This window comes from Coregonus clupeaformis, chromosome 1 (genome assembly GCF_020615455.1).
Source record: "Coregonus clupeaformis isolate EN_2021a chromosome 1, ASM2061545v1, whole genome shotgun sequence".
In the NCBI taxonomy this organism is placed as follows: Eukaryota; Metazoa; Chordata; class Actinopteri; order Salmoniformes; family Salmonidae; genus Coregonus; species Coregonus clupeaformis.
Genome location: NC_059192.1, coordinates 16,618,367 through 16,637,806, shown reverse-complemented (window position 1 = coordinate 16,637,806; position 19,440 = coordinate 16,618,367). Strand labels below are relative to the sequence as shown.

Here is a 19,440-nt window from a genome sequence, read left to right as displayed (position 1 = left end):
CATGGCCAGCCGTAGCAAAATGCTTGTTGAAATTCTCGATTATTGTAGATTTATCGGTGGTGACAGTGTTTCCTAGCCTCAGTGCAGTGGGCAGTTGGGAGGAGGTGCTCTTATTTTCCATGTACTTTACAGTGTCCCAAAACTTTTTGGAGTTAGTGCTACAGGATGCAAATTTCTGTTTGAAAAAGCTAGCCTTTGCTTTCCTAACTGATTGTGTATATTGGTTCCTGACTTCCCTGAAAAGTTGCGTATCGCGGGGGCTGTTCGATGCAAATGCAGTACGCCACAGGATGTTTTTGTGCTGGTCAAGGGCAGTCAAGTCTGAGGAGAACCAGGGGCTATATCTGTTCTTAGTTCTGAATTTTTTGAATGGGGCATGCTTATTTAAGATTGAGAGGAAAGCACTTTTAAAGAACAACCAGGTATCCTCTACTGACGGAATGAGGTCAATATCCATCCAGGATACCCGGGCCAGGTCAATTAGAAAGGCCTGCTCGCTAAAGTGTTTTAGGGAGCGTTTGACCGCGGACCCATTACGGACGCAGGCAATAAGGCAGTGATCGCTGAGATCCTGGTTGAAGACAGCGGAGGTGTATTTAGAGGGTAGATTTGTCAGGATGATATCTATGAGGGTGCCCATGTTTACAGATTTAGGGTTGTACCTGGTAGGTTTGTTGATAATTTGTGTGAGACTGAGGGCATCTAGTTTAGATTGTAGGTTGGCCGGGGTGTTAAGCATATCCCAGTTTAGGTCACCAAGCAGTACGAACTCTGAGGATAGATGGGGGGCAATCAGTTCACATATGGTGTCCAGGGCACAGCTCGGGGCTGAGGGGGGTCTGTAGCAAGAGCCTTATTTCTGGAAAGGTGGATTTTTAGAAGTAGAAGCTCAAACTGTTTGGGCACAGACCTGGATAGTACGATAGAGCTCTGCAGGCTCTCTACACAGTAGATTGCAACCCCACCCCCTTTGGAGGGTTCTATCAAGATGGAAAATGTTGTAGTTGGGGATGGAAATTTCTGAATTTTTGATGGCCTTCCTAAGCCAGGATTCAGACACTGCTAGAACATCAGGGTTGGCGGAGTGTGCTAACGCAGTGAATAACTCAAACTTAGGGAGGAGGCTTCTGATGTTAACGTGCAAGAAACCAATGCTTTTACGGTTACAGAAGTCAACAAATGATAACACAGAGGATTGGTGATTATCGAGGGGGAGATTGTTGGAAAGATCTTTCAAATAGCTTACTGTGAGGAACTACAGTATTAATAGATTATCATTTGCAATGCATGTAAAAAACAACAACACTTTCCTACATTTCTGCGCAGCAGGCCAAGTACTTATGAGTCCTCAGGCGTGCGCGCCCTACACATTTTCAGGACAGAGAAACCAGACATGTTTATTCCTCACATGGAGCACTCCAAAGAAAAGACAATGAAAAAATTCACAAATCTCGTAAATGATGGTTATGAAATAAACCAAAACTTGTTTCTCACAAGTGTAGCAGGTTGTGAACTCTGCAAACAACGTTTCCATTCTGAGAATGGTAAAATACTAAATTGCATTAAAGCTGCACTATGCAGAAATCGCTCTGTCATTTCCTGGTTGCTAAAATTCCAATAGTTCGCCAAATTTCAGTTTATGTGACCACTGTGAAGGATCTTTTCCATAACCAAAAATATTGTATTTTCAGCTGGTATACAAAACTGAAAGTAAAAGATGCAAAAACAAAACTTAATGGGAAGCATAGAAATAGCTGACAGAATAGATCTACCACTTCTTACACTTGCTTTTAATAAAAATGACAGATCTATAACTAACATTTCTATGTGAATTTGGTTTGGTCATATATTGCAGCTTTAACAGAAATGTATGAAACCAAATGACTGGGATTAATGGTACATTTACTACTGGTACATTTACTACTGGTGACATATTTAATTGGGAATTTATGTTTAAAAAAAAAAGTGAAAGGGCAAACAATTCACACAATGAAAAGTGCTAGAAACGGCAGGAGACAGCTGAGCCTTTCTGGAGAGACTCGCCTATATCTTTGCCACACACCCCTCCCGGTATCAACATTATAAATTATACTCAAGACATTTTCACACATATTTTAGACGCTTTTCACTGACAGCCGTAACTCAATCAGCTATGCCGATTGCCACGGGCGCTGTCCAAATTAGGCATAGGCCTACGAGCTTGTGATTTGAAACAATCCACAGCTATTTTTTAAAAGAAGCTAATGATCCTTGATTCCTCTGTGGCTAAGTCATGCTTTCTGGTGAAGTATTTTGAATGATTTTATATATTTCTGTGTAGACAGGCATAATTATATAATTTTGGCAAATGTATTTTCATTCACTTCCTTATTGGACCCACCGCTATGCCATTTCTCTCCTGTTCTATTGATTTTCATATCAACTTTCTTAAGTTGTCCAGAAGCCAAAAGGCACAATCCTAGTCATATTAGCAACCAATCCTAGTTGTTGCATCTTTAGATTCCCCCTTTCTAAGTTTCTAACTGAAATGTTCACCTCTGTCACATATGGAACTGCTATCAGGTGTGCTGTTTAGAATGGTGTTTTCCCAGGTGCACTGTTTAGAATGGTGTTTTCCTGCAAATTGCATTTTGGCAAATGTTTGAAAATGACGTTTTATCTGCTGCTTAATTACATGAGTTTCATGTTCTGTTAAGATGCATTACCATAATCTAAATGTGATTTGTCATTCTGAGCACCGTGGGTTGACGCCCTAATGGGTTTTGCACCCAATACATATGGGCCCGGTAGATTTCTCAAATGGCTGGTAAATTAAACTATTCTCGGTCACGTTGTCCGGCGCCACATTTTTCTAATGGAAACCCTGACTGGCGGGTAAGTAATACTGTGAAACACTATCATTACACGATTACTGCAGATATATTATGGAAATACAACGCACTTTTGCAAAATGCAAATATTCCTATGTGTACCACCTTAAAGAGGCAAACCCAGTCACATAGCCCTGACTAACATACTGACCAAACCTACTTCGCGCACATATTGCTTTTGTCTATCCCCACCAGACGCGTTCATCAGAGACACAGCTTAAAATACCAAATCCAACTGTGAACCAACTATACTGAACAAAAATAAACGCAACATGCAATAATTTAAAATATTTTACTGAGGTACAGTTCCTATAACGAAATCAGTCAAATTAAATAAATTCATTAGTTCCTAATCTATGTATTTCATGACTGGGAATACAGATAAGCATCTGTTGGTCACAGATACCTTACAAAAAAGGTAGGGGCTTGGATCAGAAAACAAGTCAGTATTTGGTGTGACCACCATTTGACTCAAGCAGCGCGACATCTCCTTCGTTTAGAGTTGATCAGGCTGTTGATTGTCCCACTCCTCTTCAATGGTTGTGCGAAGTTGCTGGATATTGGCGGGAACACACTGTCGTACAAGTCGACCCAGAGCATCCCAAACATGCTCAATGGGTGACATGCCTGATGAGTATGCAGGCCATGGAAGAACTGGGACATTTTCAGTTTCCAGGAATTGTGTACAGATCCTTGCGACATGTGGCCGTGCATTATCTTGCTGAAACATGAGGTGATGGCAGCGGATGAATGGCATGATAACGGGCCTCAGGATCTCGTCACGGTATCTCTGTGCATTCAAATTGCACTCGATAAAATGAAATTGTGTTTGTTGTCCGTATCCTGCCCATACCATAACCCCACCATGGGGCACTCTGTTCACAACATTGACTTGAAAATTGTTTGTGTTATTACATACAGCCGGGAAGAACAATTGGATATCAGAGCAGCGGTCACTCACCAGCATTACGACCAGGAATATGACTTTCCCGCAGCGGATCCTTTGTTCACACCCCCCAGGGCAATTGAACTGATTCCAGAGGCCGACCCAAAACAACGCCGGAGGAGAGGTACTCGGAGCGGCCTTATAGTCCAACTTAGGAGGCGTGCACACCACCCACCACTTCTGAGTATATAACTCGCTAATGTTCAGTCTCTGGATAATAAAGTTGACGAGCTCAGGGCGATGGTTTCTTTCCAGAGAGACAGGGACATACAGTGAGGGAAAAAGGTATTTGATCCCCTGCTGATTTTGTACATTTGCCCACTGACAAAGACATGATCAGTCTATAATTTTAATGGTAGGTTTATTTGAACAGTGAGAGACAGAATAACAACAAAAAAATCCAGAAAAACGCATGTCAAAAATGTTATAAATTGATTTGCATTTTAATGAGGGAAATAAGTATTTGACCCCTATGCAAAACATGACTTAGTACTTGGTGGCAAAACCCTTGTTGGCAATCACAGAGGTCAGACGTTTCTTGTAGTTGGCCACCAGGTTTGCACACATCTCAGGAGGGATTTTGTCCCACTCCTCTTTGCAGATCTTCTCCAAGTCATTAAGGTTTCAAGGCTGACGTTTGGCAACTCGAACTTTCAGCTCCCTCCACAGATTTTCTATGGGATTAAGGTCTGGAGACTGGCTAGGCCACTCCAGGACCTTAATGTGCTTATTCTTGAGCAACTCCTTTGTTGCCTTGGCCGTGTGTTTTGGGTCATTGTCATGCTGGAATACACATCCACGACCCATGTTCAATGCCCTGGCTGAGGGAAGGAGGTTCTCACCCAAGATTTGACGGTACATGGCCCCGTCCATCGTCCCTTTGATGCAGTGAAGTTGTCCTGTCCCCCAAAGCATAATGTTTCCACCTCCATGTTTGACGATGGGGGATGGTGTTCTTGGGGTCATAGGCAGCATTCCTCCTCCTCCAAACACGGCGAGTTGAGTTGATGCCAAAGAGCTCGATTTTGGTCTCATCTGACCACAACACTTTCACCCAGTTTTCCTCTGAATCATTCAGATGTTCATTGGCAAACTTCAGACGGCCCTGTATATGTGCTTTCTTGAGCAGGGGGACCTTGCGGGCGCTGCAGGATTTCAGTCCTTCACGGCGTAGTGTGTTACCAATTGTTTTCTTGGTGACTATGGTCCCAGCTGCCTTGAGATCATTGAAAAGATCCTCCCGTGTAGTTCTGGGCTGATTCCTCACCGTTCTCATGATCATTGCAACTCCACGAGGTGAGATCTTGCATGGAGCCCCAAGCCGAGGGAGATTGACAGTTCTTTTGTGTTTCTTCCATTTGCGAATAATCACACCAACTGTTGTCACCTACTCACCAAGCTGCTTGGCGATGGTCTTGTAGCCCATTCCATCCTTGTGTAGGTCTACAATCTTGTCCTTGACATCCTTGGAGAGCTCTTTGGTCTTGGCCATGGTGGCGAGTTTGGAATCTGATTGATTGATTGCTTCTGTGGACAGGTGTCTTTTATACAGGTAACAAACTGAGATTAGGAGCACTCCCTTTAAGAGTGTGCTCCTAATCTCAGCTCGTTACCTGTATAAAAGACACCTGGGAGCCAGAAATCTTTCTGATTGAGAGGGGGTCAAATACTTATTTCCCTCATTAAAATGCAAATCAATTCATAACATTTTTGACATGCGTTGTTCTGGATTTTTGTTGTTGTTATTCTGTCTCTCACTGTTCAAATAAACCTACCATTAAAATTATAGACTGATCATTTCTTTGTCAGTGGGCAAACTTACAAAATCAGCAGGGGATCAAATACTTTTTTCCCTCACTGTACTGTCCGAGTCGGTCCAGCCAGTTGGGTTCTCAGTTCATCACACAGACAGGAATAAACATCTTTCCGGGAAGCAGAAGGGCGGAGGTGTATGTTTTATGATTAACAACTCACGGTGTAATTGTGATAACATACAGGAACTCAACTCCTTTTGTTCACCCGACCTAGAATACCTCACAATCAAATGCTGACCGTATTATCTCCCAAGATAATTTTATTTGGTTATAGTCACGGCCGTGTACAGTTGAAGTCGGAAGTTTACATACACCTTAGCCAAATACATTTAAACTCAGTTTTTCACAATTCCTGACATTTAATCCTAGAAAAAATTCCCTGTTTAGGTCAGTTTGGATCACCACTTTATTTTAAGAATGTGAAATGTCAGAATAATAGATTTATTTCAGCTATTATTTCTTTCATCACATTTCCAGTGGGTCAGACGTTTACATACACTCAATTAGTATTTGTAGCATTGCCTTTAAATTGTTTAACTTGGGTCAAAACGTGTCGGATAGCCTTCCACAAGCTTCCCACAATAAGTTGGGTGAATTTTGGCCCATTCCTCCTGACAGAACTGGTGTAACTGAGTCAGGTTTGTAGGCCTCCTTGCTCGCACACACTTTTTCAGTTCTGCCCACACATTTTCTGTAGGATTGAGGTCAGGGCTTTGTGATGGCCACTCCAATACCTTGACTTTGTTGTCCTTAAGCCATTTTGCCACAACTTTGGAAGTATGCTTGGGGTCATTGTCCATTTGGAAGACCCATTTGCGACCAAGCTTTAACTTCCTGGCTGATGTCTGAGATGTTGCTTCAATATATCCACAATTTTCCTTCCTCATGATGCCATCTGTTTTGTGAAGTGCACCAGTCCCTCCTGCAGCAAAGCACCCCCACAGCATGATGCTGCCACCCCCGTGCTTCACGGTTGGGATGGTGTTCTTCGGCTTGCAAGCGTCCCCCTTTTTCCTCCAAACATAACGATGGTCATTATGGCCAAACAGTTCTGTTTTGGTTTCATCAGACCAGAGGACATTTCTCAAAAAAGTACGATCTTTGTCCTCATGTGCAGTTGCAAACCGTAGTCTGGCTTTTTTATGGCGGTTTTGGAGCAGTGGCTTCTTCCCTGCTGAGCGGCCTTTCAGCTTATGCCGATATAGGACTTGTTTTACTGTGGATATAGATACTTTTGTACCTGTTTCCTCCAGCATCTACACAAGGTCCTTTGCTGTTGTTCAGGGATTGATTTGCACTTTTCACATCAAAGTACGTTCATCTCTAGGACAGAACGCGTCTCCTTCCTGAGCGGTATGACGGCTGCGTGGTCCCATGGTGTTTATAATTGCGTACTATTGTTTGTACAGATGAACGTGGTACCTTCAGGCATTTGGAAATTGCTCCCAAGAATGAACCAGACTTGTTGAGGTCCACAATTTGTTTTATGAGGTCTTGGCTGATTTATTTTGATTTTCCCATGATGTCAAGCAAAGAGGCACTGAGGTTGAAGGTAGGCCTTGAAATACATCCACAGGTACACCTCCAATTGACTCAAATGATGTCAATTAGCCTATCAGAAGCTTCTAAAGCCATGACATCATTTTCTGGAATTTTCCAAGCTGTTTAAAGGCACAGTCAACTTAGTGTAGGTAAACTTCTGACCCACTGGAATTGTGATACAGTGAATTAATCTCTGTAAACAATTGTTGGAAAAATTACTTGTGTCATGCACAAAGTAGATGTCCTAACCGACTTGCCAAAACTATAGTTTGTTAACAAGAAATGTGTGGAGTGGTTGAAAAATGAGTTTTAATGACTCCAACCTAAGTGTATGTAAACTTCCGACTTCAACTGTATATCCCCCCTCAAGCCGATACCACGACGGCCCTCAAAGAACTTTAAACAGGAAGTACCCGTGCTAAGGACTATTCAACACTGGTCTGACCAATCGGAATCCACGCTTCAAGATTGTTTTGATCACGCGGACTGGGATATGTTCTGGATAGCTTCAGAGAATAATATCAATGTATATACTGATACGGTGACTGAGTTTATCAGGAAGTGTATAGTAGATGTTGTACCCACTGTGACTATTAAAACCTACCCTAACCAGAAACCGTGGATAGATGGCAGCATTCGCGCAAAACTGAAAGCGTGAACCACTGCATTTAACCATGGCAAGGTGACTGGGAATATCGCAAAATACAAAGTTATTCCCTCCGCAAGGCAATCAAACAGGCAAAACGTCAGTATAGGGACAAAGTGGAGTCGCAATTCAACGGCTCAGACACGAGACGTATGTGGCATGGTCTACAGACAATCATGGACTACAAAAGGAATGATGTGAGGATATTTCTTTTTCCAGCACTACTAAAACAGAAAAGCCATCATTTGCAATGGAATACATTTGTATGAGTCTGAGCTTCTGATTACTCATAGATAGATCATCACTCATAGATTATTTTAAATGTTGAAGTGGCACCTGTCCTGCTTAAGTAATGGTAGGGGAAGCTGTATAGACAGCTACATGTAGCCTACATGCTGGGTCAGTAAGAGTGACTACTGCACTGTTATGTACCATACCTTCCAGCCTCTGGATCTTGGCCTTGACAGAGATGACTGTCTCAAAGGGCGAGACGCGCAGCTCGAAGCAGGTCCCCGTCAATGTTTCGATGAACAGCTCCATGGTCTCGTAGAACGGCAACTTGTACTGGAAGGCCCCCACGCTGTCATCATTATAGATTGGTGGCTCCTTTCTGTCTGCCATCTTGGTGAGGTTTGGACTGCTTTAGGGGGAGGGGGGTGTGGGAGGGGCAGCGGCCCAGGGGAAGGGAGAGAGGGATGGGTGTGGGTGCTCTCTGTTGTCACCACGGTTACACATCATGCAGGAACAGGAAGCCCAAAGCTCTGAGAGAGAGAGAGAGAGAGAGAGAGAGAGAGAGAGAGAGAGAGAGAGAGAGAGAGAGAGAGAGAGAGAGAGAGAGAGAGAGAGAGAGAGAGAGAGAGAGAGAGAGAGAGATGGCTCAGTACCTTGCCCTTTCTTCCAAGTCTAAGGTAATCTATGTTTGATCCTCATACAGACACCATGAGGCATAACAGTTGACAAAAAAAAAAACTGGGGGAGTTGAGTTGACATGCCTGCATGCACCTGGTAGGTAAGGAGACCATTACTTCCCTGACAAAACAAACAACGATCAACATCTATGGCCTACAATGTGCAAGGAGGCCTAACCCCCTCTGCTAATACTAGTGAGCAGAATGCAAAGCATTCCATTATGTAATTTGGAAGAAGTGTGTATTAAAATATTCACACACAGACATACTGAAATGTCACCTACTCACAGTCACCTTTGGCCTGGCCTATACAATTAGAGAGCAATAGTTTCAGATAAAAAAAAAAACTTCAGTAGAATTGAAGAGACAAGTGTATGAGTTAATAAGTGCCTTCATAAAACATTCAGCAGAGCACAAGGCCCAGGCCACAGCTCTTGGCTGCAGTATAGTCTAGGTAGCTAAAGCTGATCAGCTGTTAGCCTATGTAAAGACATCAGGAGGAATGTATGGTATCAAACACATAGAACTCCATGCAGGCATAGGGGACAGGAGGACTCTTGACAGTTAACCTGCATGTTATGTGACTGCATTAATATTTCAATTTAAAAGCATGCAAATGTAAAATTGTGGGCTGATTGATACTCGGAACGACTTCAGATTGGGAATCTGTGAAGTGAACTACTAGAGAGATGGGATTTATGTATTTGTGGTGTGTTCAAGCTGATTAGATTCCTTTCACACGAACACTGTAAAGACCAAGTCTACTGTATCCCTAGCCGAATTTCTCAACTACACAAATGAGGAACTCGGCTACTGTATTCCCAATGTTTAGGCCTACACCATCACCATGAAGCGTTGATGTCTGGCAAGAAAGAAAACCTGGAAAGCTCAACATGACAGGTGGTGTCCAATGTGAAGTAAGTTATCAACCCAGTGCTACATTATACCATTTGTGTCGATCGTGAAAAACAAAAGGTTCTTGATCTTTCCTATCAGTGCTTACTAGACAAAAGATGCAACTAGATAACTAATACATGACCAGACAGGAATGTTTTCTCGCTGTCTCACCAGACCCCCCACCCCTTTTTTTTTTTACTCACCGTAAGAGCATCCCAAGAGAGGGTCCCTATAGCCGGCAAGAGTACACCACCGATGAACAACTGGCGTCCCAAGACTAGAAACACTCCGTCTTTAACTAGCTGGACATAAAACAATTGCACAAATATAGATAGTAACGTTATTAACAAAGCAAATGCATTTATTATCTAGCTAGCTAGTTCGTATACCTAAATAAATAGGTTGTGACTAGCTAGCCATAACCAGTTAGCGCGCTAGCTAGCACCACTTTAGCAACCCAAACAATGGCTACCTTGCTTGGGTCGATGGCTGCTGCAAGCTGCTACGCGTACACTCCTTTTCAGATTCGGCATTCTACATTATAATGAAACGGTTCCGTGTATCTTCATGTTTGAAAATAAAAAGGACAGCCGAAAGCTATCCTTATTGCCCATGAACTAAGATAGATCGGTAACCCTTGGGGTTTTCCTGAACTGAACTCATCTCACCTGTCAAAAAACATAGGCTCCTGACTCCTGACCGTGACTTCTCTTGATTGACAACAAAGGCACCATGACGTAACGTGTTCGCTCGAGAAAAATGTAGGTCAACCAATGAAGAGTACACAGAGGCGGGACAAAAATTGTTCGGTCACAGAGATTTACGTTTCTCCTATAAAAAGAACACTGGCTTCGGAGCGACTTATTAAAGATACTGATAGCCTAACAAACTAACATTTCATCTGTGGAATAATGGTTGTTTTTGTGCTACACTTCAATAAGTTGATTTAAAAGTGTACAAGTTATCTTTAAGCAATCATAAAATACCATCAACGATGAATGGATAAAAATATAGCTTTTCCTTATAAAATGTAGGCTCCTATATCAATGATGCAGAATCCTCTTTAAATGTATCAGTGCAGTTACTCAACATTTAAAGTCGACTAGCAGTCAAGGCATGGCAGTGAAGGCCATCCTTTAAGCACAGAAGTAGAATATTAATTAAAAAGGAAGGAACAGTGTAACTCTAGAATCACACAGAGGTGCTAAGAACAGCCCTGTTCCTCTTTCATGCCATCTTCCTTATTTCTGCTGCATTCATAATTCCACTATTCATGATCTCAACAAAAGGCTAGAAAGTAGTGCTGCAGATCTTTGAAACAAACTTACAACACACATTTCACATTTCATAAAATATCATTTTAGTTTTTAAAAAAAGAAGAAGAAATGTCATTCATCACAGGCAAAGTTACCAAATTTAACAATTTCATATTAATTGAAAAACAAAAACATTTGCTTGTTGTTGCTAGGACAGTCAGTCAGTTAACAAGGACTTCATAACTATGATATGGCACAGCCCACAACTTAAACACAGAGAGCTCTCCAACTATATTTATAAATCATTTACTATTTATTTATTTATTTATTTATTTTCAGCTGGCCTAATGATGGCTAAGAATATGCTTATAAAGTGCTGCTATCATGGAAATTAAATAAAGACAAAATAGCATTTCATAACTGTTACTTTGTCTGTTATCAATCAGAGATGAGTATGTGAAGGGTATATCAGAATCATCCCCTTCATAATTTCTTCCTGTTTAAATTTCCGTCCGAGGTTACGTCGATCAACCTATTGTTTTTATATAAATAGTCTATATGAACAGTGTTAATATCGCCAACCCTTTTTTCAGTCCTCCAAAACAACAAGAAGTTATTAGGCACCAAATGGCATATTATACCTCACATAGGGCACTGAGCTAATTAACTATCTAGGGAATAGGGTGCCATTTGGGATGCAGCCAATGTTTTAGCTCCTCAGGAACGGTCCACGGTTCAGTTCCCGCCCAGAGCGTTGAGAGGGTCGTCAAAGATGTTGCCCGAGTCGTCCGCTGCACTGGTGTCCTGGGAGGGAGGGCTCTTCTTGGACTTGGATGGAGGCTGCTTGGCCACTGGCTTCACAGTGCTGGGAGAGAAGATGTCATCTGCAGAGAGAGAAGTATGGACAGTACTGTAAATGTTTCAGTTCAACCTGGTGGCAATGGCATTGTAAGACTATGTGTGTGAGTTTGTTTTTGTGTGTGTGCACCACAGGAGCCTGCGGAGGGGAGGACGGCTCATAATAATGTCCGGAAAGGTGTGAATGGGATGGCATCAAACACCTGGAAACCATATGTTTGATACCATTCCACTGATTCCGCTCCAGTCATTACCAAGAGCCCGTTCTCCCCAATTAAGGTGCCACGAACCTCCTGTGGTGTGCAGGTATACCTGTATTTGTCTGTGTGTGTGGTGAATTTCAACATACATGTTGAAACAGTTATTGAGGAACAATAAACAAGCAAGTTATAGATATTCTGAAATATGTGCACTGCAAACACTCACCCATATCATCATCAAATATTGATTTAGTCTCCACCTTCTTGGACTTCTTCTCTTTTGGTTTTGAAGTGGCCGTCATATCAGCAAAGATGTCAACGTTGTCGTCAAAGAGGCTGGCATCCAGGGATTTCTCTTTGTGCTTTATGTGGGTTTTGGGTGGCGTCTCTGCTTCATCCTGTGAAAACAGAAACAGACATATTCAGACCAGAAGCACACACAGACACGACACACACACACTTTCCAAGGAATATATTGATTTGTTTCCTCCTCCTGTTGCAGAGATCGTGACTGTTGGATAAACAGATGTGCTGACCCAGCATGCGCTGTGACAGACCAACTGCATTTAGACTGTTACAATGAAAAGTTATTGTAAATTCCGGCCTGCACAATATATTTTAAAACTGAAATCATAAACAGACTGACTGATAGTTCAATTGACTGAAAATATTGATCATCATGACCAATACCTGGAAGATGTCCTGCTTGGGAGTAGAGTTGCTCCCAGCCTTAGTGTCTTTACCACCAGCAGCAGTAGTGGGAGTGGAGCTCTTTCCCAGCCCAAAGATATCCTCTTCATCCTTCTCCTCATCCTCCAGGAAGGAAGATGCCTTGGCCTTCTTAGCCGACCTCGGCTTCACCTTCTTGAACAGGTCACCCATGGGGTCGTCAAAGAGGGACTGAGGGGTCGTCTCCTTCTCCTTCTCACTCTCATTCTTCGACGTCACTTCGCCCTCTGTAGTCTTTGTTGTGTATTTGGGGGATGGAGTAGTGAGTATGGGTGAGGGGGTGGTGAGTTTGGGGCCTGGGGCAGACCCGAAGAGGCTGTCGGACCCAAACAGGTCATCCTCGTCAGGAGAGGGCAGCACCTTCACCTTGCTACCCTTAGAAGTGTCTTTCTTTAGAGGGGTGTTGGACACTGCTAGTGTTAGCACTGACGGTCTAACAGAGACATCGGTGAGCAGGGGTTGGGAGGGTAAGGAAGCAGGTAAGATGGAGGGTAAGGCAGTGGTTGGGGCTTGGTTAGGTAGACTAGGCCTGGGAGGAGTTAGGTTAGGTAGTGCTGGGCTAGGCTGGGTTGGGCTGGGTCTGGCCTGGTCCTCTCTCTGGTTCTCGTCTCTCTGCTCCACAGAGCTCTGAGCTGCCGTCTGCCGTGCTGCCCTGGTCTGGGGCCTGCGGCGGATGGAGCCTTTAGCTCGACCCTACAGGAAGAGAGGACACATGGAGTCATCACGGGCTTATTTTGGAAGGAACAAGGTTAGAGCTTTATACATTTTATTTATATGATTTAAGGATCAAAAGTAGGTGTTCCATGTTTCCCCCACCCTGTTCCATTATGTCCACCCCAGTGCCTGACCTCTGACCCTTGACCCACCTTGTTCGCACTCTGTAGCGTGGACACCTGGACTGGGTTGTCGAAGCTAACCCCTCTGTTGCTGGGGGGCTTGGTCCCGGCAGGACTAGGGGTGAGGCTGGCACTGGGGCCTGAGGAGCTGGGGCTGGGGGAGGTGGGGCTGGAGCTCAAGCCTGGGAGTACACTGACCCCCCCTGAGATCTGAGAGACCGCGTCAGGCAGGAGGGCAGCAGGGTTGATCACCAGGTTGGCCTGAGAGTGAGGAGGAGGAACAGATTTGTTCATGAGTGTTGGCCCAATTTCATACCAACTAAAGGCCTTAATAAGAGAGGGTTTGTAATCAGAGCACAGTACAGTGAAGACATTTGGATTTGTCCTCAATTGGATTTACAAGTCATTTTGTTCATGCAGTCCCTCATGATCATCAGAACCAAGCGGTAGACAAAACAGAGGAAAGTGAGAGCCCAAGAATAAAGATAAAGAAAAAGTCCAAATGTAGACGTAGGAATAACATCTATTCATGTGGTTTCAGTAAGAATAAAGGCTGACCAATCGCTTTCAATTTGACTGTAAAAAACGAAACCTTGTGAGAATCAATCTGACAGTCACAGGGTCTCAGTTTAGCTTTTAAGCCAGCAGTGGAAAAGACGACTTGTTTCACGTCAAAGGCGGAGGTTCAAAGATAACTGGCAGAAAACATGTTGGGAGAATGAAAGCTCATTCAGAAATAGTAAAGAAAGAGTAAAATGTTGAATAATAAGAAAACTGATTTAACATTTTTGAAGTTTACTTGGAGTATTCCAGTCCGTGAAGGCTCTTTAGATTTTACAGGGCTTGGTGTCGGCTTCTGTGCAGTTGAACGACATAGATCATGTTAAGTAATCTGGCCAGGAGTATCTCCAAAAGCAATGTAACAGTATAATAACTATCAACTGAGAGGAGAAAGCATTACTGTCTACAGATATCCTTCAAATTCTGAAAAAATGTAAGACATACATATGTACACCAGAGGCGGCTGGTGGGAGGAGTTATTTTGGACAGGCTCATTGTAGCGGTTGGAATGGAATCAATGGAACGGAGTCAAACGTGGTTTCCATATGTTTGATACGTTCCTTTTATTCCATTCAAGCCATTACAATGAGCCCATCCTTCTATAGCTCCTCCCACCAGCCTCCTCTGACGTACACCCTTTAAATCATAAGCACATGGGCAATCACATATTCTGCAGAGACTAGGACTCTTAGTTTCATCAGCCTTACCGCACTCTCTGTGACAGCAGGTTTTGAGGATGGCTCGTCTTTCCTGGGTTTACGGGGCTTCTCTGATACTTTCTGAGAATGCAGGTCAAAGAAAGGACTGAGGATGTACAGTCATCGGTAAATTAATCAAATTGTATTCATATTGTATTGACTGATTGAGGTGATTTAGAATAGGGTACCGGAGGAGGAGCTTTGGGCTTGACAGAGCTGAAGAGGTCATCTTCATCTTCATCACCAAACAGTGTTGGAGCTGCTGACCTCACGGAGCTGGGCCTGGAGCTCTGAGACAGGAACACACTTTATCATCACTACTATCATTAGTAGAATGAATTCATCACTCAAAGGGGTAGCAAGTAGTACGCATCAATGTGCTGATGCAATGCAAGACATCCACCCTGGTCCTGGTGAGTCAAGGCGTTTTGCTCTAGCCCAATACTAACACTTATACCCTCTCACTAAGCCTACTGTCCCTAGAACTCACCACAGACTTGTCAGGCGTGGCAAAGATGTCAACGTCAGGGTCGTTGTCTCTCTGCTGAGTCTGACTGAAGAGCAGTTCCTCATCCTGGAACACCCCGGTACTACTCTTGGTACGAGGACGCTCCTCCGCAGGCTAACACACGGACACAGGATTTACACAGACACAGGATTTACACAGACACAGGATTTACACAGACACAGGATTTACACAGACACAGGATTTACACAGACACAGGATTTACACAGACACAGGATTTACACAGACACAGGATTTACACACACACACACGATTTACACACACACACACGATTTACACACACACACACACACGATTTACACACACACACACACACACACACACACGATTTACACACACACACACACACACACACACACGATTTACACACACACACACACACACACACACACTTTACACACACACACACACACACAATTTACACACACACACACAATTTACACACACACACGATTTACACACACACACGATTTACACACACACGATTTACACACACACACACACACACACACACACACACACACACACACGATTTACACACACACACACGATTTACACACACACACACACGAATTATCAGTAGTATGAATAAAATAACTCAGACAAACCTTTAGTGTGTTTTTGGCAACTGGTTTGGTCGGTATGGAGATGGGGGCAGTCCAGTCAGCACCCTCCTCTTCCTCCACATCATCAAACAGACTAAGGGCGTTTTTCTTCGTTTTGTCCTCCTTCTCCATGGGGGGCGGGCCCTCCTTAGACAGGAAGTCATCACCGTCCGGCTCGTCCAATGGGCTCTTAGTCTGCTTGTTAAGGGACAGGAAGATAGAAAGGCGTCAAAGTGAATGCAGCATCTCACACTCACAGGTATAGGAGCAGGGCTCCATCTTAATTCACCTTCCTCTTTCCTTGCCTCCTTCTCAGCTATATCGGAGGAAAAGGTCAAAGGTCCCTCCCATCCAATGCGTTTTGAGAAGGAGACGAGGAGAGGGAATGTGAGGAATAACGGAAATATTAATTGAAAAAAGGTCCCAAATGGCCAAAACTAAGTTATGGTTAGGATTTGGGTTGGATGAGTTTAGCTGGCCCTAGATCTGAGCTTAGGGGGAACTTCTACCCTAAGCCTTATGTAGCATCTCACCTTGGCTGCTCCCAGTCTGTCTCCCAGCACGTTGATCCCTCCAAACAGACTGACGGCCCCTACTGGCTTCTTCTTACTCCCACTGCCCTCTAGTGGAGAGGACAGGGACGGCACCTCAGGACTCTTGTCCTTCGCTACGCTCTCCTCCTCTGCAGGTTTCTCCTCCACTGGGGGAGGAGGTGGTGCTGTCACCTCAGGTTTGTCAGTGTGGCGCAGCGAGGGGGCTGGGGAGACTACAACAGGAGCCTAGAGAACAGGACAAGGGCACAGGAGAAAAGGGTATGAGCTAGGGGGTAACGGACTGAAGTAGCATTGATTACAGTCATCGCTATCACTGCAGGGATGTTACCACACACAGTATTTCTATAAACAGTACATCAAAACAGTGCTTTCTTACAATAACGATCATAAATAAAAACAATATTCATTCAATATTTGTATTGTTTTAAAATAATAGACAAGAGCCTAGACATTACTGAAGTATTAGCTTTTTAACAATTACATTGTTGTCTTGAAGGCGTTTCACCTATAGGTTATTCGTACATGACAGAGGCTGCATCTCAAATGGCACCCTATTCACTATATAGTGCACTACATAGGGAATAGGCTGTGGACAGACAGAATCTGTAACCCAGGCTTACTTTAGGGTCAGCTGTAGTAGAGCGGTTGTTGACGCTTGTTTTGAAGCCGAAGAGGGATCCCTTATCTTCATCATCCTCAGTCTCATCTTCAAACAGGAGAGACACTCTCTGGTGCTTCTTCTGACTGCACAAACACACAGACATGTACACCCATCAACACCACACCAAGGCGTCATACTACAGATTAAGTATTTTTGTCTACTATTGATATGACGTTTACCTCGACTCCTTGGTAGCTGCAAAGAGATCGTCATCATCCTCATCGAACAGGCTGTCTTTAGGAGCTGCTATGACACTGGGTAGACTAGATGGGGCACTAGTCCTGGACTTCATCCCTCCAGTCTTACCCTCTGTCTTACCAGCACTAGGCTTGGAGCTCATCCACTGGTCCTAATACAGAAAGAATACAAAAGGGTTAAATAGATACCATCTCTTGAAGTAATAGAAACAACCTTCACCCCTTGCCCCCTACCTTTCTGGTGTTTGCAGATTTATAGGAATAAAATTGGTGTAAGCTATATCTGAAGCTGTCCTAAGCCCATTGGATGGCAGAGCCATCACCATATTGCTTACACCTCTCCAGGCATTTCAGATCTGTGAATACCAAAGGGGTAGTGGCTAAAGGAGGGGGCTAAGGGTTATTTTCTGACAGGCTGAAGTTGAACTGAAGTTTATGTAGCAAGGTTCCCTTCCCTCCCCATTACCTCGTCATCACTGAAGAGGGAGCTAGAGACAGGTTTCTTGACTTGTGGTGTGGCGGCTTTAGCTTGGCTTGGTTTGGACTTCTTCGCAGACGCAAACAGATCCTGCATGATGAAAGAAAGTGGTTAGATATGAAGATGCAGGTACAAATTATAATCTTTTATGGACCGATATCGATCAGGCTCATCTTCTCACTTCTTCCTCCTCGTCATCGAAGATGGACAGAGGAGCTTTGCTGGCTTTGCTCGGAGGTGTGGGTTCAGGCTTAGACTGACTCTTGGGGATGGTTTGAAATATCTAGAAAGACAGAGACAGAGAAAGGTGAGGTTACATCTGTAAAACAACACCATGCTTCATGATCAACCTAACATTCTAAGCATTAATTGTACGGCTCATGTAGATATTGATGTAATTGATAAGCATGCGAAGTACCTCCATCAACAACATTCAGGTAATGGATGCATACTTGAGAATGAGTGTTAAAAAGAAGAAGCACACCTGTGAGTCTTCATCGTCAGAGAACAGACTCTTCGCCTGGGGTTTCTCTGTCTGCTTAGCAGGGGTTTTCACCACGTCTGGAGGAGGGCCGTTCTGTAAGGAACAACATGGAGAGGGTGATGAGTAGAGTTCTACAGCTCTACAATGAGAGAAAGAGGGAGAGAGAGATGAAAAGGAGGGCAAGAGAAACAAAGAGAGAGTTAGGAAGAGAGAGTGAGGGAGAGAGAGAAAGAGATTGTAGATAGATAAATATAGATAAAGTGATGGAAGAGAGATGATGGGTAGATGAAAGAGGAGTCCCACCTGCTCTGACTCGTCGCTGGTGGAGGGCTGTCGTTTCTTCAGTGCCTCAGTCAGTAGGCTCTTGGTACCAGGACCAAACATGGAGACACCTCCCGCTGGCATCTAAACACAACCAACAACCATCATTAGCACAACTCATCACTATAACCAACAAACATCATCAGCATAATTCATCACTACAACCATCAGCATAATTCATCACTAAAACCAACAATCATCATCAGCATAACTCATGAACACTACTGTAAGTAAGCAACTTATAATCATGATAACCAAGTGCCCCAAATCCATTATCATGATCACTCTAAAATCATGATAGTCAATCAACACTTGTTAATATGGAAACACAATGTACACGTGTGTATGTTCACCTTTTTCTGAGGAGCCTGTTTCACCTGTTCTTCCTCCTCCACCACCTCCTTCCTGCTCTGTAGAGGGGGCGGGGCGACAGCGCTCTCACTAAAGATGTCACCATCCTCATCATCTCCTCCAAACAGATCCACTGTCTTCTTCTGCTTGGGTTTCTCCTGTCCAGCTGAACACAGGTGACAACACATTATTAGTGCTTGCGCTAAATACAGTTTTAGTGTTTCAATCTATAGCTAGAGGACTCCTGATATCTCCAGGAGTGATAAGTATAATTTTTGTCTTCATCTGTGGTCTAGTACTGTCTTTTTGCTAGCTAGGGCCATCTGCTTTAACTGCTGTCTGTCTTCTCAGTAGCCTACTTGGTTTGTGAACTGCTGACTGCTCATAACTTGCAGCTGATTGTTGACACATCAACCACTATTAAAAAAGGGATATTTCAGTTTATATTTCCACTTACTTTTAGTGTTGAAGCATCATCCAGACAGTTGTTTTGGTCAGAGTT

The 19,440-nt window shown here is 43.6% G+C and overlaps 1 protein-coding gene and 1 long non-coding RNA gene across 8 annotated transcripts in view; both read right to left on the bottom strand.

Moving 5' to 3' along the window:
• Window positions 1–8,220: 8,220 nt before the first annotated feature.
• On the bottom strand, window positions 8,221–10,317 carry LOC123492110. The gene is made up of 3 exons (XR_006661627.1): window positions 10,096–10,317; window positions 9,827–9,925; window positions 8,221–8,579 (listed from the first exon to the last, which is right to left on the bottom strand). It is a non-coding gene; the product is annotated as an uncharacterized LOC123492110 (long non-coding RNA).
• A 642-nt stretch (window positions 10,318–10,959) lies between these two features.
• Window positions 10,960–19,440, bottom strand: part of washc2c (WASH complex subunit 2C) — a 28,505-nt gene continuing 20,024 nt past the window's right edge. For 4 of the 7 annotated variants that reach the window (XM_041887130.2, XM_041887153.2, XM_041887140.2 and 1 more), the window contains 17 exons: window positions 18,941–19,104; window positions 18,570–18,671; window positions 18,267–18,359; window positions 17,964–18,065; window positions 17,771–17,872; window positions 17,287–17,456; window positions 17,067–17,190; window positions 16,426–16,671; window positions 15,896–16,090; window positions 15,252–15,383; window positions 14,950–15,051; window positions 14,771–14,842; window positions 14,287–14,358; window positions 13,533–13,763; window positions 12,628–13,359; window positions 12,164–12,335; window positions 10,960–11,763 (listed from right to left, as the gene is read on the bottom strand). In XM_041887130.2, the coding sequence (XP_041743064.1) occupies window positions 11,615–11,763; window positions 12,164–12,335; window positions 12,628–13,359; window positions 13,533–13,763; window positions 14,287–14,358; window positions 14,771–14,842; window positions 14,950–15,051; window positions 15,252–15,383; window positions 15,896–16,090; window positions 16,426–16,671; window positions 17,067–17,190; window positions 17,287–17,456; window positions 17,771–17,872; window positions 17,964–18,065; window positions 18,267–18,359; window positions 18,570–18,671; window positions 18,941–19,104 (2,960 nt within the window). In that variant the 3' untranslated portion in view covers window positions 10,960–11,614. The remainder of the gene's footprint in view (window positions 11,764–12,163; window positions 12,336–12,627; window positions 13,360–13,532; window positions 13,764–14,286; window positions 14,359–14,770; window positions 14,843–14,949; window positions 15,052–15,251; window positions 15,384–15,895; window positions 16,091–16,425; window positions 16,672–17,066; window positions 17,191–17,286; window positions 17,457–17,770; window positions 17,873–17,963; window positions 18,066–18,266; window positions 18,360–18,569; window positions 18,672–18,940; window positions 19,105–19,440) is intronic. The other 3 variants (XM_041887145.2, XM_041887135.2, XM_041887154.2) reach the window with 3 other exon arrangements.